The sequence below is a fragment of the Phocoena sinus genome, chromosome 18 (assembly GCF_008692025.1).
Source record: "Phocoena sinus isolate mPhoSin1 chromosome 18, mPhoSin1.pri, whole genome shotgun sequence".
Classification (NCBI taxonomy): domain Eukaryota; kingdom Metazoa; phylum Chordata; class Mammalia; order Artiodactyla; family Phocoenidae; genus Phocoena; species Phocoena sinus.
Genome location: NC_045780.1, coordinates 3,834,365 through 3,858,287, shown reverse-complemented (window position 1 = coordinate 3,858,287; position 23,923 = coordinate 3,834,365). Strand labels below are relative to the sequence as shown.

Here is a 23,923-nt window from a genome sequence, read left to right as displayed (position 1 = left end):
GTTCTGCACTTAATGAGGCCATGACTCACAGAGGAACAGCATCTAAAACAGAAACTTCGTAGCATCTGAGCGAGAAACTCCGCAGCATGAAAACCGTGGAGCGCGCGCCACCGCCCGGTAGGAAACAGATAGGCTTTGGGGTGACCTGCTGCGGCTGGTTTCATGCTGACTCTTTGAGATAAACGATAATACTATCAGGATGATGAGCCCTCACTGGACGAGAGACTGCACAGCCCACGCAGCCCCCTCATTCTTCTGGTCGAGAGGAGGTCCTGGCCAGACACATGCACAGAAGGGGTCTCAAGTCGTCCTCTGGTAACCTTGGCCGCATTGTAATATCCTTATAATACAGGAGCATTGTGGTTTTGAACCCCGCCCCCCAAATCAGGTGAATTGTATGGTATGTAAATTATATAACAATAAAGCTGTTATTAAAAACATTCAGTTCCTCAGTCACACATAACCACGTTTCACATGCTCAGTCGGTAGCCACGTGGCTTGCGGCGACTGTCCCGGAGAGCACGGATGCAGGACATCTCCACCATCACACAAGTTCTGGTGGACACTGCAGGCCAGTGCGTATGTTGGAAGCAGAAGGAAGTGACAACTTTTGGCACGTATTCTGAACAGAGAGATGACAGCATTTGTTTTTGATCTGGGTGGGGGTGAGAGAGAATGGGAAGAATCAACAGAGATTTTTGAGGTTTGGGGTCTGAGTAACGAGGTGAACCGTGGTATCATTCACTAGGTCATATTAACGCGGGAACGCTGATGAAAAGGGTGGCCCGTGAAAACTCGGTACCATGTGATCGATGTCTGAAATTTACAACAGGAAGAAGAGACAGCAGTGAAGCAAGTGCTATTAGGAAGAGAGACAAAAGGATATTTGGAAAAATGAGGTGGAGAGAAGGAGTTGGGTTAGTAGAAAAAGCTCCCAGTAATGAGGGTTAGAAGACCTTGTTCAGCCCCACTCTCTTGTTCCAGCTTTGCCATGATTTCGTATTTTAACATTTTAGGTTCTGGGTCTCAGCGTCCACACCTACAAAATGGGGGTGGTTCTATCAGATACAGACAATGATGACTGAATTATCACCAAGGTTCTTTTAGGTAGAAAATGCTAAGATTCTAAGGTCCATGTTCTTAGCTGCTAAATCAGGGATTCAGTGGTAGAAACCTGAGAGCTTCAGAGCTTCGTCCTGTTCACTTTAGCTCAGGATAGATTTCCTAGTCTCATCCTATGTGTTCATGAATGAAGAAAAGACCCTTTCATTGAGAAAAGCAGTGATCTGAGGGCCCTGAAGTTCTACCTACACGAACCCCTGACAGAGTCTAGAGAAAACTCTGGTCAGGTGAAAGAGTTAGAAGGGCTAGGAGACCAAGCTGAAAACCAAGGTTTACAATTATGGCTTGACAACTTGTGAATTTCCTTTTGATAGTAATATTTCACATGCTTGTTGATTCATGTACTAAAAGAAATTGAATACACAAAGCATTTGTCTAAATATGGAGGGCTTAGAATGTGTTTCATATTTTAAGGATATACAAATAGTGAACAAAAAACTGTTAGACATTGTTAATTCTACATGGAAAACAGATAACATATGTTACTAAGTATAAGACAGGCTCTGTTCTAAGCACTTTACCTACGTGAGTAAGTACTTCTTTAATGCTCTAACAATGCTATGAAATGGTATTATGGCCTGCATATTTCAGATGAGGCAACTGGGGCAGCAAAGAGAAGCTAAATGACATGCAAGGTCACACGCTTAGTGAGAAACTGTAAGCTTTGTAATACAAGATTGTTTTCATTAACTGAGTTAGAAAAATGGACCCCAAAGAAGACAACTTCAAGGGCAAAAATAGACTAAGAACTCTTTTGAAATACCAACACCTAACAGGGAGGAACTTTCTAGAGAGAAATAGGTGGAAAGAAAATGAGATTCACACGGCAGAGATTCTGTACAACCCAGGGCACAAGTGCGGGAAGCAGCAGTAGCCCCTTGAGATCTGGCCTTTTAGTTTGAGTCCATTAGTCCGGAGCTGCTCATCTCAGCACTGCTGACATTTTTCTAGGTAATTCTTAGTTGCGGGGCTGGGGGGCGGCACCGCCCTGTATAGAGTGTCTGGCAGCACCCCTGGCCTCTCCCCACTAGATGCCGGTTGTGACAACCAAAAACGCCTCCAGACAATGCCAGTGTCTCCTGGGGGAAAAATTCCCCAGATTGAGAATCACAGCATTAGAAGAAAGAAAACAGAGGAGCTGGAATAAGTAGAGAGAATATACCCCAAAGTAAGAGTGGCTAGTGAGGGGCTTCCCTGGTGGCGCAGTGGTTAAGAACCCGCCTGCCGATGCAGGGGACACAGGCTCGAGCCCTGGTCCGGGAAGATCCCACATGCCGCGGAGCAACGAAGCCCGCACGCCACAACTACTGAGCCTGCGCTCTAGAGCCTGCAAGCCACAACTACTGAGCCCGTGTGCCACAACTACTGAAGCCCACGTGCCTAGAGCCCGTGCTCCGCAACAAGAGAAGCCACCGCAATGAGAAGCCCGCGCACCGCAACGAAGAGTGGCCCCCGCTCGCCACAACTAGAGAAAGCCTGCGCGCAGCAACAAGGACCCTATGCAGCCAAAAATAAATAAATGAATAAATTAATTTTTTTTAAAAAAAGAGTGACTAATGAAGGGAACCCCCTCCTCTGTGGTCAGGCCGAGGAGGGGAGTGTGGTGGGACCTCACAATTCACACCATCAGCAGGGAAACAGGGTGAGGCCTTGGTACAAAGGGATGCGACTGCCATCGCTTGATGGCCTTTCAAGTGGGTAAACCCAGTGATTACCTCTGGGACTGAGAGCTCACTGGTGAAGAGAACGTCTCCATGGAGACACTTAAGACCACGGACCACCATGCTGGCAATTCGGCATGAACAGAAGGGGCAGACAGTGAAACCCAGGGACATCTTCCAACCGCAGCTTCTAGAATTTTATAATGCATGAATTTCTACCTTGCCATGACAGTCAGTAAAGCGCTACTGGCATTACATAATATGTCTGCACTTGAACCAATCGGAATGCACCTCAGATAACTTTTAGTGAAGCAGGGTCACCCTACTATTTCAGCTCTTCATTTTGGAAGGATAACTCAACACTGCATTTTAGCTTTCTGCTCAGGAAAGAGCATCTCCTATCCCAATCGCAACTAATACCACCTGGGAATAATTTATTCCTTGGAGGAGAAACTCCCAAACTAACTTGAGATTCTGGGACACGCCAAGAGCCTCGGAAAAGATAGCATCCACTGAACAAATCACAAGTCATTGCTTTGTCCACCGTGTTGGGGAAATTCCCACGGAATACAGTCTTCTCTTAAAGGTTATATTTCAACTGTTTTAGAGGCAAATACCTGTGGGCATCATTCCTTGTTAAGATTTGCCAATAACCTCCGCCTGAAGAAAAGATCTGAAGTCCTAAACAATCACTGGCAGAGGAACGCATTAATAAGATACAGCTTGCTTATAATTCAAGGCTGGAAAAGCCCGTTTGGGCTGTCGAGTTTCTTCCTGAAGCACGTTGCTGACCAATTACTTCTTCCCACTTTGTTTAATCTTAACAGTACTGTTAGGATTCCACCACTCCACTCAGGAAAACAACTTTCCTGTGATTTAGCTGCTTTCATTTTAGTTGGATATTTAAAATCTCAAGTGATTTTTTTTTTTTTTTTTTTTGATAGGAGAAAAAGAACCTCCAAGCCAAGATGAGTAATTGGGTCCCCAAGCCAGCCTTCAGAACAACATTTATCCACCATCTATGTAAACGATAGGAAGATTACTGCAGACAAAGCAGCGTGGGCTGGTACAGAGGGATGTTTGGGAGGAAGGGGGCAGAGAGGGGGGAAAGGACAGTTCAGGCACAAAAGGACTCGGCCCGCCTAGAGGCACGGAGGTGGACTCCTGCCCTGCTGGAGTAGAACCTTGAGATGCGCGGGGCGGGGCGGGGCGGGGCGGGGGGTGGGATAGGAGCGCTACAGTGGCCAGAATGGTGAGGTCAGCACGGGCCAGACCACACCAGGTTCTAAAAAAGGTCCCTGTAAAAGAGATCCACCAAACGTGCAGGTGGAGACAGGTGATCTCACCAGACCTTCGTTAACCGGCAGGACGCTGAGCATTTCTCAACGGAGACCTAGCGCTAGCGCACAAAGGCTCAGCAGAGCTAGGGCAGAGGGAAGGAGAATCCGGCGGCCTGTTGCGTCGGCACCGCCGGCGTTTCACTGAACCGTGTGAGATCAGCCAGGCCCTGGCAGGCTGAGGATCACATCCACCCAGGTGAGAGCTGAAACGGTGCCGGACCGAAAGTCCAGGGAAGGAGTTCCACAGAGTAAAGAACCTGAACAAGCGAGAAAGTTTCCCAACTGCTTTGTCGGATAAAGCACTGAGTCACATTTAGAATGACCAGCTGTGGCCACGTGTGGTGTAAAACCTAATATAATGATGGTGCCGACCATAACATCGAAAGTATTATTACAAAATACCAGAGCTAGAAGCCGCATCCTGAGAGCCAGTCATTCTCTTAGAAGCCAATACAATGCCTTGGCTTCAGGACCCTCAGACCCAAAGCAGCCCCTGAGCCTGCTCGATCAGACTTACATTATTTGCAAAATCTGGTTGGATCCAGGGACTGACATGATATAGGTTTAGCCAAATGAGGTTTAGAAACGCAGACACTAAAACAGACTGTTGTGAACAATGGGGACAAACCCACACGGACCCTCGTGTGAGTAGTGATGACCCCAAACGCCGCATGCAAAAAGCTCTCTGAAAATATCTGTGGGAAAACCCACGGTTTGTAACAAAAGTATGTCTCGTTTTCTAAACAGAATGATAAAGGAACTTACCTCAGATGCTTCCAGAGGGCTAGGTTGATGACATCTTATAAGGATGCCATTTAAATCAAATGCTCATTAAACACATTACATCATGGCCCAGCTAAACCACAAAATGTATTCAGAAAGGGCTCTGACAAAAAGCAAAATCTGAAAACTAAGTTATAGCATAGTGCTGCGCACCCAGAGAGGACAGGGTTTAATAATCAGGAAAACAGATGGGGTGAACGTATGTGTGTGTTTTTAGTGCAGTAAAAATCTGTGGAGTGCCTGGATTCCAAATCACAGGTAGGGCTTCCCTGGTGGCGCAGTGGTTAAGAATCCGCCTGCCAAGGCAGGGGCCAGGGGTTCGAGCCCTGGGCCGGGAAGATCCCACATGCCGCGGAGCAAGTAAGCCCGTGCGCCACAACTACTGAGCCTGCGCCCTAGAGCCCGCGAGCCACAACTGCTGAGCCCACGCGCCACAACTACTGAAGCCCGTGCGCCTAGAGCCCGTGCTCCGCGACAAGAGAAGCCACCGCAATGAGAAGCCCACGCACCGCAACGAAGAGTAGCCCCCGCTCGCCACAACCAGAGGAAAGCCCACGTGCAGCAACAAAGACCCAACAGAGCCAAAAATTTTTTAAAAATTAAAAAAAATAAAAAACTTTATATACTAAAAAAAAATCACAGGTATCTCACTCACATAGGACTCCGTCAGGAGAATTAGGGGAGGTGGCACCATTCCCTCCACGTCAGGACACCTGCCAAGAATCCTGGCTGCAGAACAGATGCCAAGTTCCTCCTGTTTCCCTTCTCCCACCCTTTTTGCTTCTAGAAGCTTCAGCAGCACTAGTTCAGAGCAGGCCTGATTCCAAAATATTAATCAGGCTCTCCATTCCCCCCCGTCTCACCCTTGGGGCCTCTTAAGACTCCAGAGGCTCAGAGGAGGTATGATGCCAACCAGCTACTATTAGATGAATATCAAGAGTGAAAACGTCTTCCAAGTTTCAAGTAGCTAATTTCCAAATAAACTTAGAATTAATCCCGCTCCAATGTCTGTACTACAACTGAAACAATTCTTTCTGCTTCCAACACTACGTATTCACAAAGAGAAACGTTATTTTTTCCTTTCTTGGTAAAGAGTGGTATAAGCTATTGGAAAGAGTTTCTAAAAGGTAGAGTTTATTCAAGTGTTAGTGATTATAATTACATTCATAACCAGCGCTGGGTTAAGTTCCTGGTTATATAAGCCTTTTGCTGGATTTTCTCCTCTTTACTGACATTTCTGCTGGATAAAGTTAAGGGTATGAAACTCAGATTTCAATCTCTTTTTTCACTCTTGTTTACTAAAAATAGATTTGAAAAAGGAAGTAAAAATGATGGAAAGTGAACTTGACTGCCTGCCAATGTCAAACAGCCACCTCGCAGGCACAGACTCTTATTCCCGGGAGCACAGTCTAATGACATTCCGCGGCCCTTCGTACCCAGGTGGGGCCCCATGACTAGCTCTTGCCAATCAGACGTGAGCAGAAGTGATGGATCGCTTCCTTCTCTTCCTTCAGTCCTTCTCCTGCTCTCTCCCATCCCCACGTGAAGGCTGAGGGTGAACTCAGAGGCCCTGCACTGATGGAGTGCCAGTGTGCTGAGAATAACTAGGGCTTGTTTTAATCAGGTGTCGACAGACACACAGACGGGGACGTGACGATCGTGAAGGAAGCAGTTTATACTCACAGATCCCTAGAAACAGGATGCATGGGGTGTCAGGCAGGGCCAAAGGAAAGCACCAGGGTCAGTCAGGAGGCAGGAGGGGAGAGCATGGCCCAGAGCCTCTAGTGGGGTTTTCACGGGACAAAATGGACAAAGCAGGGTAGGTATACTGTTTAAGCTCAGGATTGGATAGTGTGAATAATTTCAACAGTCTCTGGGTTTTAGGTCGATCCCTAGTTATGTGGTACCTGGCCCGGGGGTGATTTAGGGCAGGGGATATTGGCCTGGTGTGAGAGAGTGAGGTACAGAGATGGCTGGGGGTGTGGGAGCCGGAATGGTTGGCTGGGAAGCAAAGGCATGCTTGTGGGATAGTTGTTTGCTCTCCCTAGGAATTAGCCAACCCTGGGAGCACAGTCTCTCCAGGATCATGGGCCCAAGTATCAGGGCATCACAAATGCAGAAAATAAGAACATATAGTCAATACACCCAGGTACAATGCACTTCTGCGTTTGATCGGCACACGAGGCAGAAATAAGCCTTTACCGGACTACGGCCCTGATATTTGGGGGCTGCTTGTTGTAGCAGCTATTCCCACCTTCATACACCTCGATTCAACTTCCCAATAGGAGCTACATGGGTGAAATCTGGGAACTCTGACTCACGCTTCTTACAACATTACATCAAACCCAACTGTTTAAAATATATGTAGCTCAGAGTTTATTGAGAGAGACACTGAAACGTAAGAAACATTTGAGTGCATGAAAGCAACGGCCCTTCTGCCCCATTCTGTGTTTCCAAACAACAGTGCTGTAGGCACATGAGGCGGACTTGACGTTACTAGTTCACCGTGTTTAAGGGTAACCAGAACAGAAGACGACATTCTGAATTTGGAAACTTGGTTTTGAATGTACTCCAGTGACTGGGTTAGCAACTAGTGATTTAGATTTATACGCTAGCTATAGTTTCATTTGTATAATTCCAAGAAGCTTCCAGAGTATTCTGTCTTTCTCGTTTTTAGAGAGCAAGTTCCATTCACTTCATGTATGTGCTTCAGGATTCTGTGACTGTTCATACTACCCTGTCCTCTCAGTGGCTTTCCCAGATGCAGAGGCCACATGGAGTTACTACTCCCCTTTTCTGTCCCATTTAGCATTGAATGCTCGTCTCTGGATCGTCTCCATTTACCTTAGATCTTAAAATGGGTATACAGTATGGTCACTGACTTTGCGACGGGAAGAAAATACCGGCTATTGTTTCCCGTACCTTACTTTAAAATGCTTTAAAATATAGCATTTTACGGGTAAGTTTTGTGACAGAAGAGCAGATTCTCCTGACAGGTTGAGGACACAGTACAACCAGGCAGACTAGGGAAGCACTCATTGATGCACCATCAGATCCTTCCAATTCTACCTCCTAAGCAGCTCTCTAATCCATCCTCTTCTCTGACATGGTCACGACACAAGACCACACAACAGCCAACCAGCCAGATGCCGACAATCATCCCGGCCGGTGTGGTCCCACCAAAATTCATCAGATGCATGGTTCTCTGCTTATAACCCATCAATGGCTCCCAGTAAACTCATACTACAAAAGGCTCACTTGTCCCAACAGGCTGGAAATGGTCTGACTCCTTGGTCTCCATCCTTTGTCGTCCCTTGCTCCCCAATCCTCCAGCCACAGGGCTCTTCTCTGACTAGGAGTCACAGCCTCTCACCCCATATGCTCTTTCCCGTAACCTGAAACCCCTTCCCCCTACTCTTTTCTGAGCTTGTTCTTGTTCATCCTTCAACTATGCTGTCACATCCTCTGGGGGGCAATCCTTAAAGCTGGAACCAGGTTAGTGGTCCTTGCGTATGCACTCCATTTGACCTTGACTGTCCTCTCGTTACACTTTTTGTTCAGTCCTGGCTTGTCCAGTGTAAGCTCCACGAGGGCAGGGAACTTGCCTGTTATGTGCGCTACCATCTACCAATACTGACCTGCACAGAGGACACACCCACTTATCTTTTTTTTTTTCAATGAATGAGTAATTGATTTTAAGAAGTAGCAGTCTCGGAGAACAATGGCTGTCATGCCCCAACTCAGCTGAAAATGAAACTGACATGATATAAAAGAGCCAAGTTTACAGTAATAGGCATAGGTCATAAATAATTCAAGCTTAAATGACCCAATAATGGCACAGGCAGAGAGAAGTACCCTACATCTCATTTTATACACGTGCACTATTATTTGTTTATAAAACATGCCTCGTCTTACAGTAGCACATTTACTAGAAAGTATAAAATAGCCTTCTCCAAGAACGTTCTGAGACCCTGTTGCTTAATTAGCACCAATAATTATCCACATGGTATTTCAAAGTATCCACAGGGCATTTCTTCTTCTAGAGAGAGAAGGGAATGGTTTCCAGAGGGTGCGCTGTGAGGAGTCAGGAACAATGTTTTTTCGGGAATTTTTCTCTGCTGGTAAGTATATTCCCATCACCTCCCTCTTAAATTTCATCAAGAAAAATCTGAAAATTTCCTTTTTTTTTAAATCAAAACGGATTTGACATCCTTTTGCCAATAACCACATTCCACTTCAAGGAGGGTTGCTCAAATATGCAGACTGGATACACCAATGGAAAGCCCAAGTGTGGCCTGACACCGAGGTCTTGATGAATTTCGGTCCCTGCAAAGGTGATGTCTCTGGTTTTAACCTAAAATCATGTTTCAGATCAAAGGGTGGGAGCTACAGGCCAGCCGTGGCCGTGAGCGTAAGGTTGTGATGGTTGGAAGAAATCTGACTTACGGAATTGCTGGAGTGGAAAAATGTATTTTGAAGCTTGAAATGAATCATCACCAACTCCATCAGCCAAGGAATGCTTTGAAAATTCTATCCAAACCCATGCAAAAATAAGCAAGGCAAAATTCTTGGAAGCTTCCTAAGGAATGAACGACAGGCTCACACCTTCTTAGGAACGTTTCTTCCCAACAATGATGCTGGGAAGTGACCAGCACTGCACGTACCTAAGCCTGTCTCCATGGAGACCGGAGAGAATTTCCCAGTAAAATCCACCATCTTCGTGACACAGTCCACAGAGCACGAAACAATGGAACAAAGCTACTCTGCAGACTTCAGCCCCTGGTCGAGCAAAGCCCCTCAGGGCTCTGAGTGTGGCACATGTCTGATGGACAATTTCCAGCAGGACTTGGGGCTGGAGGGGGGCCCAAAGGCACTGTTCTGTGAGATCAGGGTCCCCATACTCTGAAAGTGCCCCAGTTTGTCTCAAACTGGTGTCACGCTTCTTCGCTTCTTTGGGAGAAGGGTGAATGCCTCCTTCTAAGGGGCGATTCAAAGTGTAACAGGAGTGCATTTGTATTTAGGACAATCAACACGTAAGTTATCGAATCAGCTGCCATATCCCGGCTCTTCTCAAACTTGCAAGCTTCCTTGATTTTCACCTCTGACTTCCGTCTGCCCCCCTGGAGAAAACAAACACACAAAACCCACGCTCTCGCCAGACCTTATGTATTTCTCCACACAAGATAAGTTGTCTTATCTTCCTCAGAGGCCAGTCCCATGGTGTAACTCTCCTACCTTAAACCCTTCACTAAAAAAAGTCCCCACGTGGGTTTTGGTGATCTGACTGTCACCTAACACCCAGAATGCTACAGCTCTCTCGACTAGGGATGCTGTTGCAGACCCAGAGGGGATGCTGGAAATGTGTGCAGACGTGTTCTGATTCATAGTTGCACAAGGATAGGGAAAAGGGTGACAGTGGGCGGGTTCACCGACCAGGGCCAGGGATGCTCAGTGTCTGGAAACGCTCACCAGAGGCTGAACGGGGTCCCGAGTCCCACCCTCCGACCCCCACCCCATTGGGAGCCACCGCCCACGGGCTCTCCTAGCTGCTCGGCAGCACCAGGCCTGTGTGCTCGTGGTCCCAGCCAGGAATGCTTTTTCTCCCTGCCTTTACCCATACCTCCCGGCCCTACTGGATCATCCCCTATTCATCTTTTAAGAACTTAAGTATCACTTCCTCGGAGAAGATGCTTCCTTGACCCGCTGGACTAGGCTGTGTCCCGGTATTACAAGCTCCCCCTGCAGCCTGTAGGACGCAGCACACTGGCCATGAAGCAATTATGTGTGTGATTCCTGATGGCCAGCTCTGACCTTATGGAAGCCCCCAGGGACCAAGACATGCTCTTATGTCCACCGCACCCTCGGCGCCTGCCACATCCTAGGTCTGCAGTGATTTTGCCGATCAAGTTCTTCTCTAAACATGCTCCCTCCTCTCTAAACACATTCCCAGTCCCTGGGTCTAACCCTCCTTAGGTTCCCCTGGATCAGGAAACCTAACTAGGATTCTTGCCACCAGTTTGCCTTCTACCATTCGCCTTAACGAGATACGATGGATTCATTTCCCCCAAATTGCTCTGATCACAATACTTGCCTTGATCTAAGCTCTACTGACTGTTCACTGCCTCCAAAGCAAGTCCCGATTTCTTAACGTCGCGTTCCAAGCCCTCGGCAATCCAGCTTTCACCTGCCTTCTCCAACTTTGCCCTGCCTTCCACCCTGGAAGGGATGACCTTCTCAAGCTCTCCACATCTGTCTAGCATCGCTCTCCTTCGTTTGCCTCTTCCTCTAACCCTCCACATCTCCCTTTGCCTGGACTTTCAGGCTAAGGCTACACATTATCTCCTCGAACGAGCCGTGAATCATCCCACCTGAAAGGCATCTCTCTCTCAGCCCTCTACAGTCCGAGAGCACTTTACCTGTATTTCACTTGAGAATGATTTTCTGCCTTGCGAGAGAACTACCCGCTAACTTACCAGACTACAAACTCCCTGAAGGGTGAGACCCACCACCCTCAGAATCTACCACAGTGTCTCAGACATAAGGATCACGTGAATGAATAGCGCTAAGGAACAATAATCATTTCGCTGTATATTAATAGTGAGAATTTAGAAATTAATCCTAAAATATTCATTCCATTTGTTAGAGGACATCAACCAGTGACCAAGAACACCAACTGGCCTCCGGTTGTTCTTTGCTAAATACACTTAATGTTTGCTATTTATTTCACCTTCAACAGTTTCACTCAAAAGGTTACTGTTGGGCTTCCCTGGTGGCGCAGGGGTTGAGAGTCCGCCTGCCGATGCAGGGGACGCGGGCTCGTGCCCCGGTCCGGGAGGATCCCACGTGCCGCGGAGCGGCTGGGCCCGTGAGCCATGGCCGCTGAGCCTGTGCTCCGCAACGGGAGAGGCCACGGCAGTGAGAGGCCCGCGTACCGCAAAAAAAGGTTACTGTTTACAACACAACCAAAAGAAAACCTCTGTGCTGAAGGCATATGATGAAATAATGATGCTGACAATGATGGTGATAACGATTTTAAAGATGGGGGAAAAAAATCATTCTTTTGGCTGCTTGGCAAATTGCTAATCTGAGGGAAGCAGGTAAGGGTGATAGAAACCAACTTGAAATTCATCTGGTGATATCTCTTAGGTAAATTAGTAACTGTCTGGAGTCTGTCCCCTTTCAAATACAGACCACATCAGGAGAATGAATGGATTTACATGATGGAATCTAGGTAAACAATAATGATCCCAACATAAACTACAGACCACAATCTCAAAGCACACATTCACGACTCAGGATCAGAAAACCATCGTCTTTGCTGAAAACAGGCTGTGCTAGCTCCTTCTGAAGCAGGCGAGTAAATGACCATCGTGCCAAACTTCTGTGAGTCCAAAGGCAAGCACTGCGCATTTAGGGACAAAGTCTATGCCGAGATAAGAGGGTGGGGGGACCTGTCTGTTCCTAAGGATGAAAGGCTGGGCTCCTGGCCGAGAGAACACCTGCCAAACCTGTTCTTGTGCTCACGAGACACACAAGACACACTACCTCCCATCCCCAGCCCAGCCTGATACAATGACGGCTGCTTTATCACCAAACTGTCAGAGCTTCTAAAACAAACCACAGTCAACACTCTTATATTTGTAAGCCCTTACTCACAAAACCATTTCAAAAGAAATTAAATCTACTATTAGTGAAGATGAATCACAGGAAAGCTTTATCATTCAAAGAGAACGATTCCACTAGAATGCCCCTCTGGGGGTGGGGCTGGAAGCAGAAAATTGTATTTTCTGATTTAGAGACTTAGGGACCCTTGAAGGAAAAGGGCATCGGATGAAACTGAGAGAAGAGGTCACAGGGTATACAACACATTTGTTGGGCATGCATTTGACAGGTTAAAGCACGTCAGTAAGGATGAATCATGTCCATTTGAAACACAGAAAAACATTGACAGAAACAAAGAAGCTTGGAAACTTTCTATTTGTCGGTTCTCTATACAATGAAAGGCCTTGTCTAGCCAACATTTGGAATGATTTTCCCCAGGGGTATTATTATGATTTGAGAGGGGTAAAAAGTAGCATTCTTGTAACACATTTTCCCTTTTTGAGACTAAAAGGTATGTCTCTTTAAGAGGTCACATTTTGGATGTATTAAGAAGTGTGAACAAATACACCCCTCCTTCAGCTTAGGGAAGACTGAAACCAACAGGGAGAATCAGTCCTCCAGCAAGCTTTAAACGTTTGCTTGAAAAGTGTACGTCAAGGAAAGGAGACTTTCGGAAAACTGGGCATAAGATAAAACTCTCACGAGATTTGAGTTATTTGGCATAGAGGTATGTCAGGCTTGGAAAACGAAAGTCCAAGTAATTAACAGAAAATTTCAAATTGGGGCACAAGAGGCATCGATGTTTCGTTATAGGACAGTGCTTTTCTTCAAGATCCTTGACTCAAAAATGGTTATTAAAAATAAAGTTTAGAATTCCTAGTATTTAAACTCTCCAGGCAACTGGAAAGAAAATGGGTTCTCAGAGCCAGAATGGGTGAAACCTACAAGCTATTAAGCCCATCAGATGTTTCCTATGCCTTTCTTTTGAAATTTGTTCCTGTGATCTCTGGGTCTGCAGAACTGGGGAAGAAAATTGTGAACAACTGGCGCTGAGGGGCTGCAAAGCTACCTGCTGAGAGTTGGATCTCGAAGCCATTACCTACCGTGCTCCAGTGCTTTCATGGGAAACCAGAAGAGGATGAGGGAGTGGACCAAGGCGTTGATGCAGTGACCCCAGAAAACCTAAGGGAAAACAAACCAGGGGAGTCAGGAGCTGCCCACACTCTTGAACTCTGTGTAGCTCAACAAGCCCCTCATTGTCAGGGATGCTGGCTGCGATGCCCAGCTCCAGAAGGCGGAAAAAAACCCCAATTTTTTACATACAGATGACTGGGCTATCTCCAGATAATATTACTCTAGTACAAAGACCTAAAGAGGTATTCACATATAAACAGGACAGCATACAATCTATCCACATCCAAAAAATAAATGACGATCCATTTCCTTTAGAACGGAAAGAAAGACCACATTTTATAGTCATCCAGAGAAAGGGTATTGGGTCAAACTGTTAAGGAAGAGACTGAAGCCATACTCTTGAAAGCATGAAAAACATTTAAAATGTAAGTTCCTACACGGCATGCTCACTCTTTCGTTTTACCCCCTAAAATCCCTCCCGTACAATTGTTCAGTTTTTAGGATTTAGATGAATATCATACACTTTAAAAATTCTCTTTAACACCTGAAAGGTCAAACAGAAGAACGCGAAGTTTAGTTTCTTCTAACTTATAGTTCCATAAATGCATTTCATTCATCTTTTTAACTCTGAGATGACAGAATTACTACAGCCAGATTGAATTTATTTAAAAATCTACAAATTGTTCTGGGAATTGTCACACATATATAGTTGGATCTTAAGTAGTGACGGGACAACAGAAAATAATGAGAAATTATAAGACAGTGGGATTTTCCTATTTTAAATGTTCATTTCTTCCCTATCTTCTCCCTGCTCTCTGTATGCCCCCTGTCCCCCCACCCCCAGATCTTCAAAATGCTTGCAGGTCAGTCTCCGAGCACCCTCAGCTCGGCTACCTTTCCGACGGGTCCTCTCCCTACCTCTCTCCTCACACGGCCTTTGAATTCAAACTCTGTAACGATTTACGTAAACAATGCGGCATAAACAGGCCATATTTCCCATCGACAGAGCCATGGTGAACAAGGACCGATATAATTAGTCAGCCCCGTCTCCTCGTGCATGGAACACACTAGAACCAGCAGTATCCCCTTGTGTTTTCTCCAGATGTGGACATGCCTGTTACGCTTTCCCAAACAGGAGGCAGCCCTGAAGGAAGACAAGCACGACACCTGGCTCAAAACGAAGCCTTCAGAGACTGCTCTCTACCGAGGACTCCCGTGGCATCCTCCCTAAAGCCTTGGTCGGTGTCCACGCAGGCTAATCACACACACAGCCGGCACATGGTGTCTTAACCGAGCTGGGCATCGAGCCTCTGTTCCAGCCTCCGAATCCCCTCCTGCACAAACACCGGAGACGGAAACACGGCGATGCAGGCGTGTGGGCACCTTTGCCTCCCGACCCAGCCGGGTACCTACCTCCCCTTCCAGCCGGGGGCCCTCACCTCTGCCCTCCTAGCTGTGGCTGGGGGGTCAGTGACACACTAGACTCCTTAGCCGCTCCTGATGGCGGGACCCCTGTAACACCTAAGCCAGGCTCATCTCAGGACTGCCTACTCCATGTCTGTCTAGATGTTTTCTCTTTCCTGATCCACCAGACTGAAAATAATACCCACGCCTGACTCGATTCCTGTGTTCACCTCTGGCCAAATTTCCTCACCGGCTAAAGGGACATATTCCTGTCCCTGAGAACCAGGCAGTGATGGAGGGAGGGCCGTGCCAGGCGACAGGGCTCTATGGGGTGGGGGACGATTGGATCCTACAGGTCCTGGGGCGTGTGGGCCTCTGGTCACATGGTCATGGGGGGCCCACATAGGGAAGAAGAAGGCGTTACTGAACAGGAAGGGACGGACGCTTCCTTCCCGATGTGGCAGCTTGAATTCACCGTGCTTGCGATACCGGGAGAGACCCGGGGCCTCACCACCCTTCAAACGCCCCCTCTGAGCAGGTACCGGCGCTGAGGGACAGGACACAGCACCTGTGCCTTCCGAGGGGCCCTGTGCACGCGTGGCTTACCTTGGTGTTGAAGCCCTCGGCGTTCTGGGTGATCTTGTAGAGTTGCGGGAACCTCAGCATACTCTCCTGGCTACATGACCTCTCGAAGATGCCCAGAGTGAAGGGGGGCAGCGCCGTGAAAATCTGCGCAGACAACAGTGAGCCATCACCAGAGGCCCTTCCACTCACGCAGTCCCGGTGGTTCAGGTCTACGCGACGATGACTTAACTCTCGACTGAGTCCAAACCTGAGGTTCAATGATTCACGACTCCCCAGACACCCTCCCGACAAACAAACGAAAGACCATTTTAAACTGTTGCCTAATGAACGCTAAAAACAACATCCTAAGTATCTGATTAGCCAAGAAGTCTGTTCCAGTAACAACTGCCCTCCTCTGTAGACGAGCTGTGACTTAGCATCCTGCCGTGGTGAGCTCTGTGCAGTGTGGCAGTGTTTTCCTGTGAGTGCTGAGGCCCCGTGTGCAACTTTCCATCCTGATTTTACACTCACATTTCAGGAAGCACTATGTACTTCACCCACTTATTCATTCGATGGACTTTTAAGGGGAATGCATGATGGGCCAGGTATTGTGATAATCCCCAGGGAAAGAGAGATTTAGAAGCAGAAGGAGGGAGAGGCAAGGAAGCAGGTCCCTGACTGCTAGGAACTCCGTCTGCTGCAGAGCTGGGGATGGGGCAGCTGGCAACAGGCATAGAACAAACTTAAAACACAGCACTCTGCAAAATCACTCCTGGGGGAGAGGAGACGGGGAATCAAGGAAGAATGCTTGGACTCAACAGCTTCTGCCCTGTCTGGACCTGCAGGATTTGGTGGGAGGGATGCAGAGGGAAGCACCCCCATGAAAGGAGCACCCGTCACAAAGCTCTGAGGCACAAACACGGATAGCACGTTTGTGGGGAAGCTCTAGTATGTTCAGGATGGCGGTTAGCTAGGGACACGGCACAAGACAAGGCTGGGATGCAGACAGAATCACCTCCCAGCTCTTGGGCAGAGGGTGCTTCCCTTTTTTTAAAAAAATTAATTTATTTATTTATTTTCGGCTGCATGGGGTCTTCGTTGCTGTGTGCAGGCTTTCTCTAGTTGTGACGAGCGGGGGCTACTCTTTGTTGCGGTGTGTGGGCTTCTCATTGCAGTGGCTTCCCTTGTTGCGGAGCGCGGGCTCTACGCATGCAGGCTTCAATAGTTGCAGCACATGGGGTCAGTAGCTGTGGCACGTGGGCTCAGTAGTTGTGGCTCGCGGGCTCTAGAGCACAGGCTCAGTGGTTGTGGCACATGGGCTCAGTAGTTGTGGCTCGTGGGCTCTAGAGCGCAGGCTCAGTAGTTGTGGCACGTGGGCTCAGCAGTTGTGGCATGTGGGCTCTAGAGTGCAGGCTCAGCAGTTGAGGCATGTGGGCTCAGTAGTTGTGGTGCACGGGCTCAGCAGTTGCGGCTCACGGGCTCCAGAGCGCAGGCTCAGTAGTTGTGGTGCACGGGCTTCACTGCTCCACGGCATGTGGGATCTTCCCAGACCAGGGCTCGAACCCATGTCCCCTGCATTGGCAGGCGGATTCTTAACCACTGCGCCACCAGGGAAGCCCCTTGGACGGTGCTTCCTAAGACTGTTACCTTTACCTGTCCTCTATAGCGTGTGACATAGCTGAAGAAGAGGGTTGGAACAAGCATGTCATCCAGCCCAGGCGGTGTGGCAGACCCGAGGACCACCTTCTCCTTGGGTGTGTGCACGGGTCGCTCTTTGCTCTGCAACAGCATTAAGCAAGTCTGTACCCACGAGCCCAGCGAGCTCTCAGGGCCGTGGGAACTGGATGTGTGTCTCTACGAGAGTTCTGATTGCACACCAGTTCCCAGGAGCCTGAACATCCGACCAGAGGAGTCAGCCTTTTCCAAGTCTGTTGGGATAAAGCAACTAGAGCTGCGGTGGGGTGAAGCCCATAAAACTCACCAGCAGCTCCATCTTCACCCGGGAGCATAGAGGAAAACAGCCCTGGGATGTCAATGTTCTACAGATTTCAGGGAGAACAAGATCCCGAGTGGTGGCCTTCACATCTCACAATAACAAACGCTACAGGAAAGCACCCCACAAGCATCTCAAAAGCTCTGCACACTCAGTATATAAACTCGCCCTCACCGTTTGGTTAAAGAAGCTATCTGCATACTCTTTACACAGCCAGCTTTATTTTTTCTTTTCCTTTTTTCACTTACGTCCTCCTTCCTCCCACTTCAAATCCTCTCCCCCATCACATCCCCAGGCTAACAACCTACCAGATTTCTCACCCAGCTTGTAGCATACCCCTTCCCCCTCTACACACACACTGCCCGGGATCATTATTTGTGTTACAGAAACAAGACATCAAACACATTTTCTTCATCTTATTTTTCTCATTAAACAATACACCATGGGAAGTCCCCAAGTACCCTGGGTTTGACCCCGAAGCAGCCTTTTTCACGCTCACATAATATTTCATAGTATGGATGGATCATAGTTTTTCAACCGTCACCTATGGACAGGCATTCATGTTATTTCTAGTTCTTCACTGCCACAAACATCATGTAATAAACACCTAGAACATATTGTAACATCTATCCTTTATCTTTTATTTCTCTGCGAAAGGTTCCCAAAAGCAGGTCTGTAAGGGTAAAAAAATACATGTATTTTAAACTTTAGAGGATGCTGCTTGGCTGCCTTCAGAAAAGGTTCCCATTGTTTATCTCTCCCTTCAGAGAGGACAACAATCTTCTCCCTGCTTCCCTGTCAGCAATGCTTGCTATATTCTATTTAATACTCTCCAGCTTGAAAAATTAGTATCAACCTAAGTTTTGACTCTTACTTTTAAACAATGTACATTTCCCTGGACCACCAACTTTAGTGCTAAGTTCCCTGACTTATCTGTCCAGTTCTCTGTCAGTACCACATTGATGTGGCTATGGCAGCTTTATAGTACAGTCAGATGTTCACGTAAGTCTACCTTTCTGATTGGTCTTTTTTGAACATGCTTTGCATATTTATTCTTAGATGCCTGTTAATTTCATTCATACCTTAATATCATTTTATGCAATTCCCTTCTCCCCCCATCCCCCAAACAATCATCCATTGGGATTCTATATGGAATCACATAAATTTATATACTAATTTTGGAAGGGTTGATACTAAGTTTTTTATGATACTAAGTCTTCCCATACAAGGAAATAGTATGACTTTCCATTTGGTTAAATCTTGTTGCATATACTTAGGTAAGATTTGGGGTGTTTTTCATGGAGGTACTATAAAAATTATTCCTATGAAATGTATAATTCTAATTGCTATTTTGAAAGGAATTACTATTCTCCTTGCATTTCTAAGCGCTCACTGTTAGAATTAAAAAAAAAAAGCTAGTGATTGCCAGGACAGAAAACAACTACGGGTTTTTATACATTTATTATGAATCTGGCCACCTTATCAAATTTTCTTATAATCCTAGTATTTCTTTACTGGTATGTTTTGGGTTTTTTAGAGGTACAGTCATATATGAACATATTTAACATGGCCATTTTTGGTGCATATATTTGTATAAGCACAGAAATATTTTACTTTTTCCTAGTATTTGTAATAGTTATTTAATTTTCTTGGTAGTTGCTGAAAATTCCAAAACAGTGCTGAGTTATATAGTGATGGCAGGAATCCCTGACTAATTTCTTATTTAAGATGAAATCATTTTAGAATTTTACCATTTATGGCAATATGCTACTGGTTTTTTTATAAACAGCCTGCATTATAGTTAATTGACTTCTTTCTTTCCTATATTATTTAGAGTCCTTATTTTGGAACGGGCAGCTGAATTGACTCAAAGCCTTTTGCACCATCTACTGATGGGATCACATTTTTCTTTTTTTGGCTGATACAGTGATACTTAGAAACATTTAAAAATTTTGAGCCTCCTATATTCCTGAAATAAATCCTTCTTTGTCAAATATTTTATTCTTTTGATACAACGTTGAATTCTATTTGCTGATACCTTATTTACAATTTTTATATTTATAAGTAAGGCTGGCTCAGTTTTCTTCAAATTCTGCTGGCTTGAAAATTAAGGAGGAGATATTTTCTGAAACAGCGTTAAAAAGAGTTATCTCTTCACTAAAAAATGGATAAAATGTAGTTAAAATCCATTTGATCATGGTAGCTTTTGTCACTGGTAGCCTCTTTAGTCTCCTTCTACTCATAACCTAAAATGATGTAGAGATTGGACTATGGATATAACGAGCATCTAATAGGACGGCATTGATTCATGACCTTGGGAGATGGAGGAGTTTCAATGCTATGTAATCTGCTCTGAGAATGAGACTGAGAAAACGATGACTTTCTACTTTAGCTGGCTTGGGGAATCAAACATGAAGCATTAAGTACCGAAAAGGAAAAAAGCAATACTGCTTGCAGAAAATGGCAAGGGATATAAGCGATTCACTTTGTTATAAAGCAGAAACTAACACACCATTGTAAAGCAATTATACTCTAATAAAGATGTTAAAAAAAAAAAAAAAAAAAAGAAAGAAAATGGCAAGGGAGACTCCAGCCCAGAAGAGGGGTCAGTAGCAATGTCTCAGATGTCACAAACTACCTCTTGCACTGGGTCTCTGTGGAGGGACCTGGAGTGGAAGCAAAGGCTAAACAGAGGAGTAACCACAAAATTGGAATACGGGGTAGTAGGGCTTAGACAAGTAGTATTGTATCCATGTTACATTGTATGATTTTGATCATTACACTGCGGTTATGGAAGAGAATGGTCCAGCTATGCACTAAAGGATGAACAGTATGGGCATTATGTCTTAACTGACTCCCAACCGGCTCAGAAATATACGTGTTGGAGTGTGTGGGCACACGAGCCTACGTACGCACATGTGTGCGTGTCTTGAGAGAGACGCATATGGTAGGCAAAATGCCAATAATTGATGAGTCTGGGTATACCGTTCTTTGTACTCTTTTTTTGCAACTCTTCTCTAGGTTTCTATTTATTTCAACCAAAAGTTACCAAGACAGTTGCTATGGGGGCAGACTTCCAAGTCCTCAAAAGCTTTGGTCCTTCCAGTGATTGACTGTGGAGGCCAATGACCCTCTGACCCCACTGGATCTGACTGTCCCAACTCTGCCACCGCTCCCTGGTGACCGTCTCCCACACTGGTACTGTGGACCCGTGGTCACAGGGCCATTTCACCTGGGAATTCACTTCTCTGCTGCCATATCGTCTCTCATCTGGAGGATACAAAGGGTATAAAACATATCCCCAACCCTAGGGATCAGAGGTCATCGTGGGCCTTCAACTTTAATGTGGGTAACCACTGCTAGAAAGTTTTATTCAAATTTTTGTTTTGCTTCTCAGTACCTCTGAGAAACTCTTTGTTAAGTTAGGATAATGTCTGGGAAATCTGCATCTTCAAAGAAATCCTGGTGCTTCTCATGCAGGTGGTCTGGGGACCGTATCTTGACCAACATCATCCTACAGCCTATTGGCATCTGATGTGTAATAGCCACTCAGTACGAGCTTGTTGGATGCATCTGAACTGCCCGAGACCACAGGGTGCTAAGGAAAGAACCTAGCACTCCTGCCTGAGCGTGAGAAGAGGGCTAAAATCCATTTTTATCGTGTAACCAGTGACATGCATTTCAGTCCTTAGCGCCAAACATAGCCTCCTAGGTCTCAGCCTTCTAATTACAAGTACGTATGTGGGCCTGGGTTGGCCACTCCCAACACTGAATCGCGATGGAGCGGTCAGTATATTTCCCCCTAAACGGTCACATGATTTTAACCTACTCAAAACACTTTTAAGTCCTGCAAAGTTAACCATCTGTCCAAGGGGAGGCCCTGGAGCCCCTTTCCGTGTGGTAGGGGGTCAGAGTAGCTTTTCAAGCATAGGTGATAAGCGGCCATCAGTTCAGCCCTGCTCTCATCACCTGTCAGTTCTGTCTTTGGGGGCATAATTATTAGCAACAAATGTACTAGTGTACTTTGTAGTGAGTAACACACTTACCATCTTCTGAATGCTGCCTAAACCCAAGATCTTAGTCTACACGTGTGACCCTCTTAACCCGTCAAGCTACACAGGGCTGAAGCAACGTGTCGTATGCAGCATTTTATACATAACACCTAGCACAGCAGCTACTAAAAAAGGGTGTGTGTGGGGGGGGAGGAGTCTGAGAATGGACGATTTGAATAGCCAGCCACGAATGTGTATACAAATTGTAAATACTTACAGCACCACGATTTATCTCATCGTGTGTCTGGTAACTTCCATCTATGTCTACCTATGATGGCTGCTTCAGAGTATAAACTCCCCCAGGGCAGAGAATGTCAGAGTTAGGGTCCAGAACAGGGGTGAAAGTGCAACTCCAGAAATGTGGCGTACTCGGGTCTCTACAGCACCAAGCTAGACCCCTTGCCAGTAAAAAAAAGACTAAGTCATAAAAAAAGACATAGTCATGTTAGTCTATAGTTTATATTTATTTCTAGCTTTTGAATTCATTACAGTCAAGTAATGAAAACAGAGCTCTAAAACCATGAAGAACACCAAATAAGTAGATTACCATGCGCCATGGGAGCTGGAAGTCAGAATTCATTATTTTAGCACTAACTGTGGGAGGAAACATTCTTCCACAAGGACAGATACGCTTTTAAGAAGGACAAAAAGGACACCAGGTAACACACTGTATATTCGCATATGTTTAAGAATTCAGAAATAAAATCATGGAGTGGAGTGAGTTTGGACGTAGCTCAGAAATTTTTTTCTTGAGCTAAAAACATGGAAATGTTGCCCGGGCATTTAGTCAGGAGGTAACAAGGGTCTATTTTCAAGATATATGGGTTAATAATTTCATGGGGTTATTCAAGCATGATCTCCTCTGATTGAAACCACGTGTGGAGAGTTTGGGCTTCTGCAGGATGTGGGGCAGCAACAAAGGCCCTAAAGATGTATTTGCGCTGCCTGCCATGGAGGCAGATGAGGGACTTAGATACACTTCCCAGACACAAACAGTTTAGTTCTGCATGCCATCAGAGAGAAACGGAGACTGCTTACCACGTTGTACAAGCCGATGCACCAACGTTCAAATAAAATCTGCCCAGAAAATCCATTAACAAAGGCGAACCAAAGCTGAAAGAGAAAAAAGTTCATGAAGTTTTGTATCAATATTGACCTAAATGTTTCCATTCACTGAAGGCGTAGTGGGGAATGTGGACCACCAGCTGGACGCAGCTGCCGAGAGATAAAGAGCCAGAGGGTCACAGGCGTTGCTCTTTCATAAAATACAGATTCCCAGTATCACAAATACCAATATTTTAACGAAAATTTAAGGCGTACATCGACTTTAAGGGGTAGCACGTACATATTTACAGAAAAGCAATTTATGTTTAATTTACATCTAATATGTTTTGTGTCAGCACTTTCTCAATACTGGAAGGGTCTCAACTTCATGTTCTTTCTCCTATAAAGTTGACTCGATAAATATGATTTATCTTTGTAGGACTTTCAAATAGATAAAAATAAATAAAAAACCACAGAAACTCCTCTGTTGGTCATGTGTGTTCTTAGCTCATAAAATACTGACCCTCCTTAATCAAATGTCCACCACCTCAGCAAAGGGCAACACACAATAATAGGAAAGAAACATGCTCAAATCATCTTTTGGAGTAACATGGGATGTATAAATAAATTAAGTACAGATTATGTCTTCAAGTAGACCATAATTCTAATTGATTAGGCAAGACTGACATAAAAACAACTGCAGAGCAAAGTGCCAGGGACATGAACGACAAAAAAAAAAATTATTGGGACTTCCCTGGTGGTGCAGTGGTTAAGAATCTGCCTGCCAATGCAGGGGACACGGCTTCGAGCCCTGTTCCGGGAAGATCCCGCATGCCGCGCAGCAACTAAGCCCGTGCGCCACAACTACTGAGCCCGTGTGCCACAGCTACTGAAGCCCATGCGCCTAGAGCCTGTGCTCCGCAACAAGAGAAGCCAACACAATGAGAAGCCCGCTCACCGCAACTAGAGAAAGCCCGTGTGCAGCAACGAAGACCCAACACAGCCAAAAATAAATAAATAAAATAAATAAATTTATAAAAGAAAAAAATTATCTTCGAGAAGGAACCATTACCAGGTATAATTAGGAGAAGATATGGAGGTGGTGAGAGTGAAGCAGAAGATGGGCGAGCCATAAGGAGGCTGAATGGAAACCTGATTTAGAAAAATAGTAAATACAGAAATACAGGATACAAAACGCCGCTGTTTAAAATTCAGCTGAATTTA

General features: G+C 45.9%; 1 protein-coding gene across 1 annotated transcript in view; it reads right to left on the bottom strand.

Annotated features, from left to right (window-relative positions):
• The window catches only part of ATP8A2 (ATPase phospholipid transporting 8A2), a 444,189-nt gene that overhangs the window by 132,870 nt on the left and 287,396 nt on the right, over positions 1 to 23,923 (bottom strand). The window contains exons 27-29 of the mRNA XM_032611707.1: positions 22,694 to 22,768; positions 15,653 to 15,775; positions 13,612 to 13,690 (exon numbers count right to left, since the gene is read on the bottom strand). Coding sequence (XP_032467598.1) covers positions 13,612 to 13,690; positions 15,653 to 15,775; positions 22,694 to 22,768 — 277 coding nt within the window. The remainder of the gene's footprint in view (positions 1 to 13,611; positions 13,691 to 15,652; positions 15,776 to 22,693; positions 22,769 to 23,923) is intronic.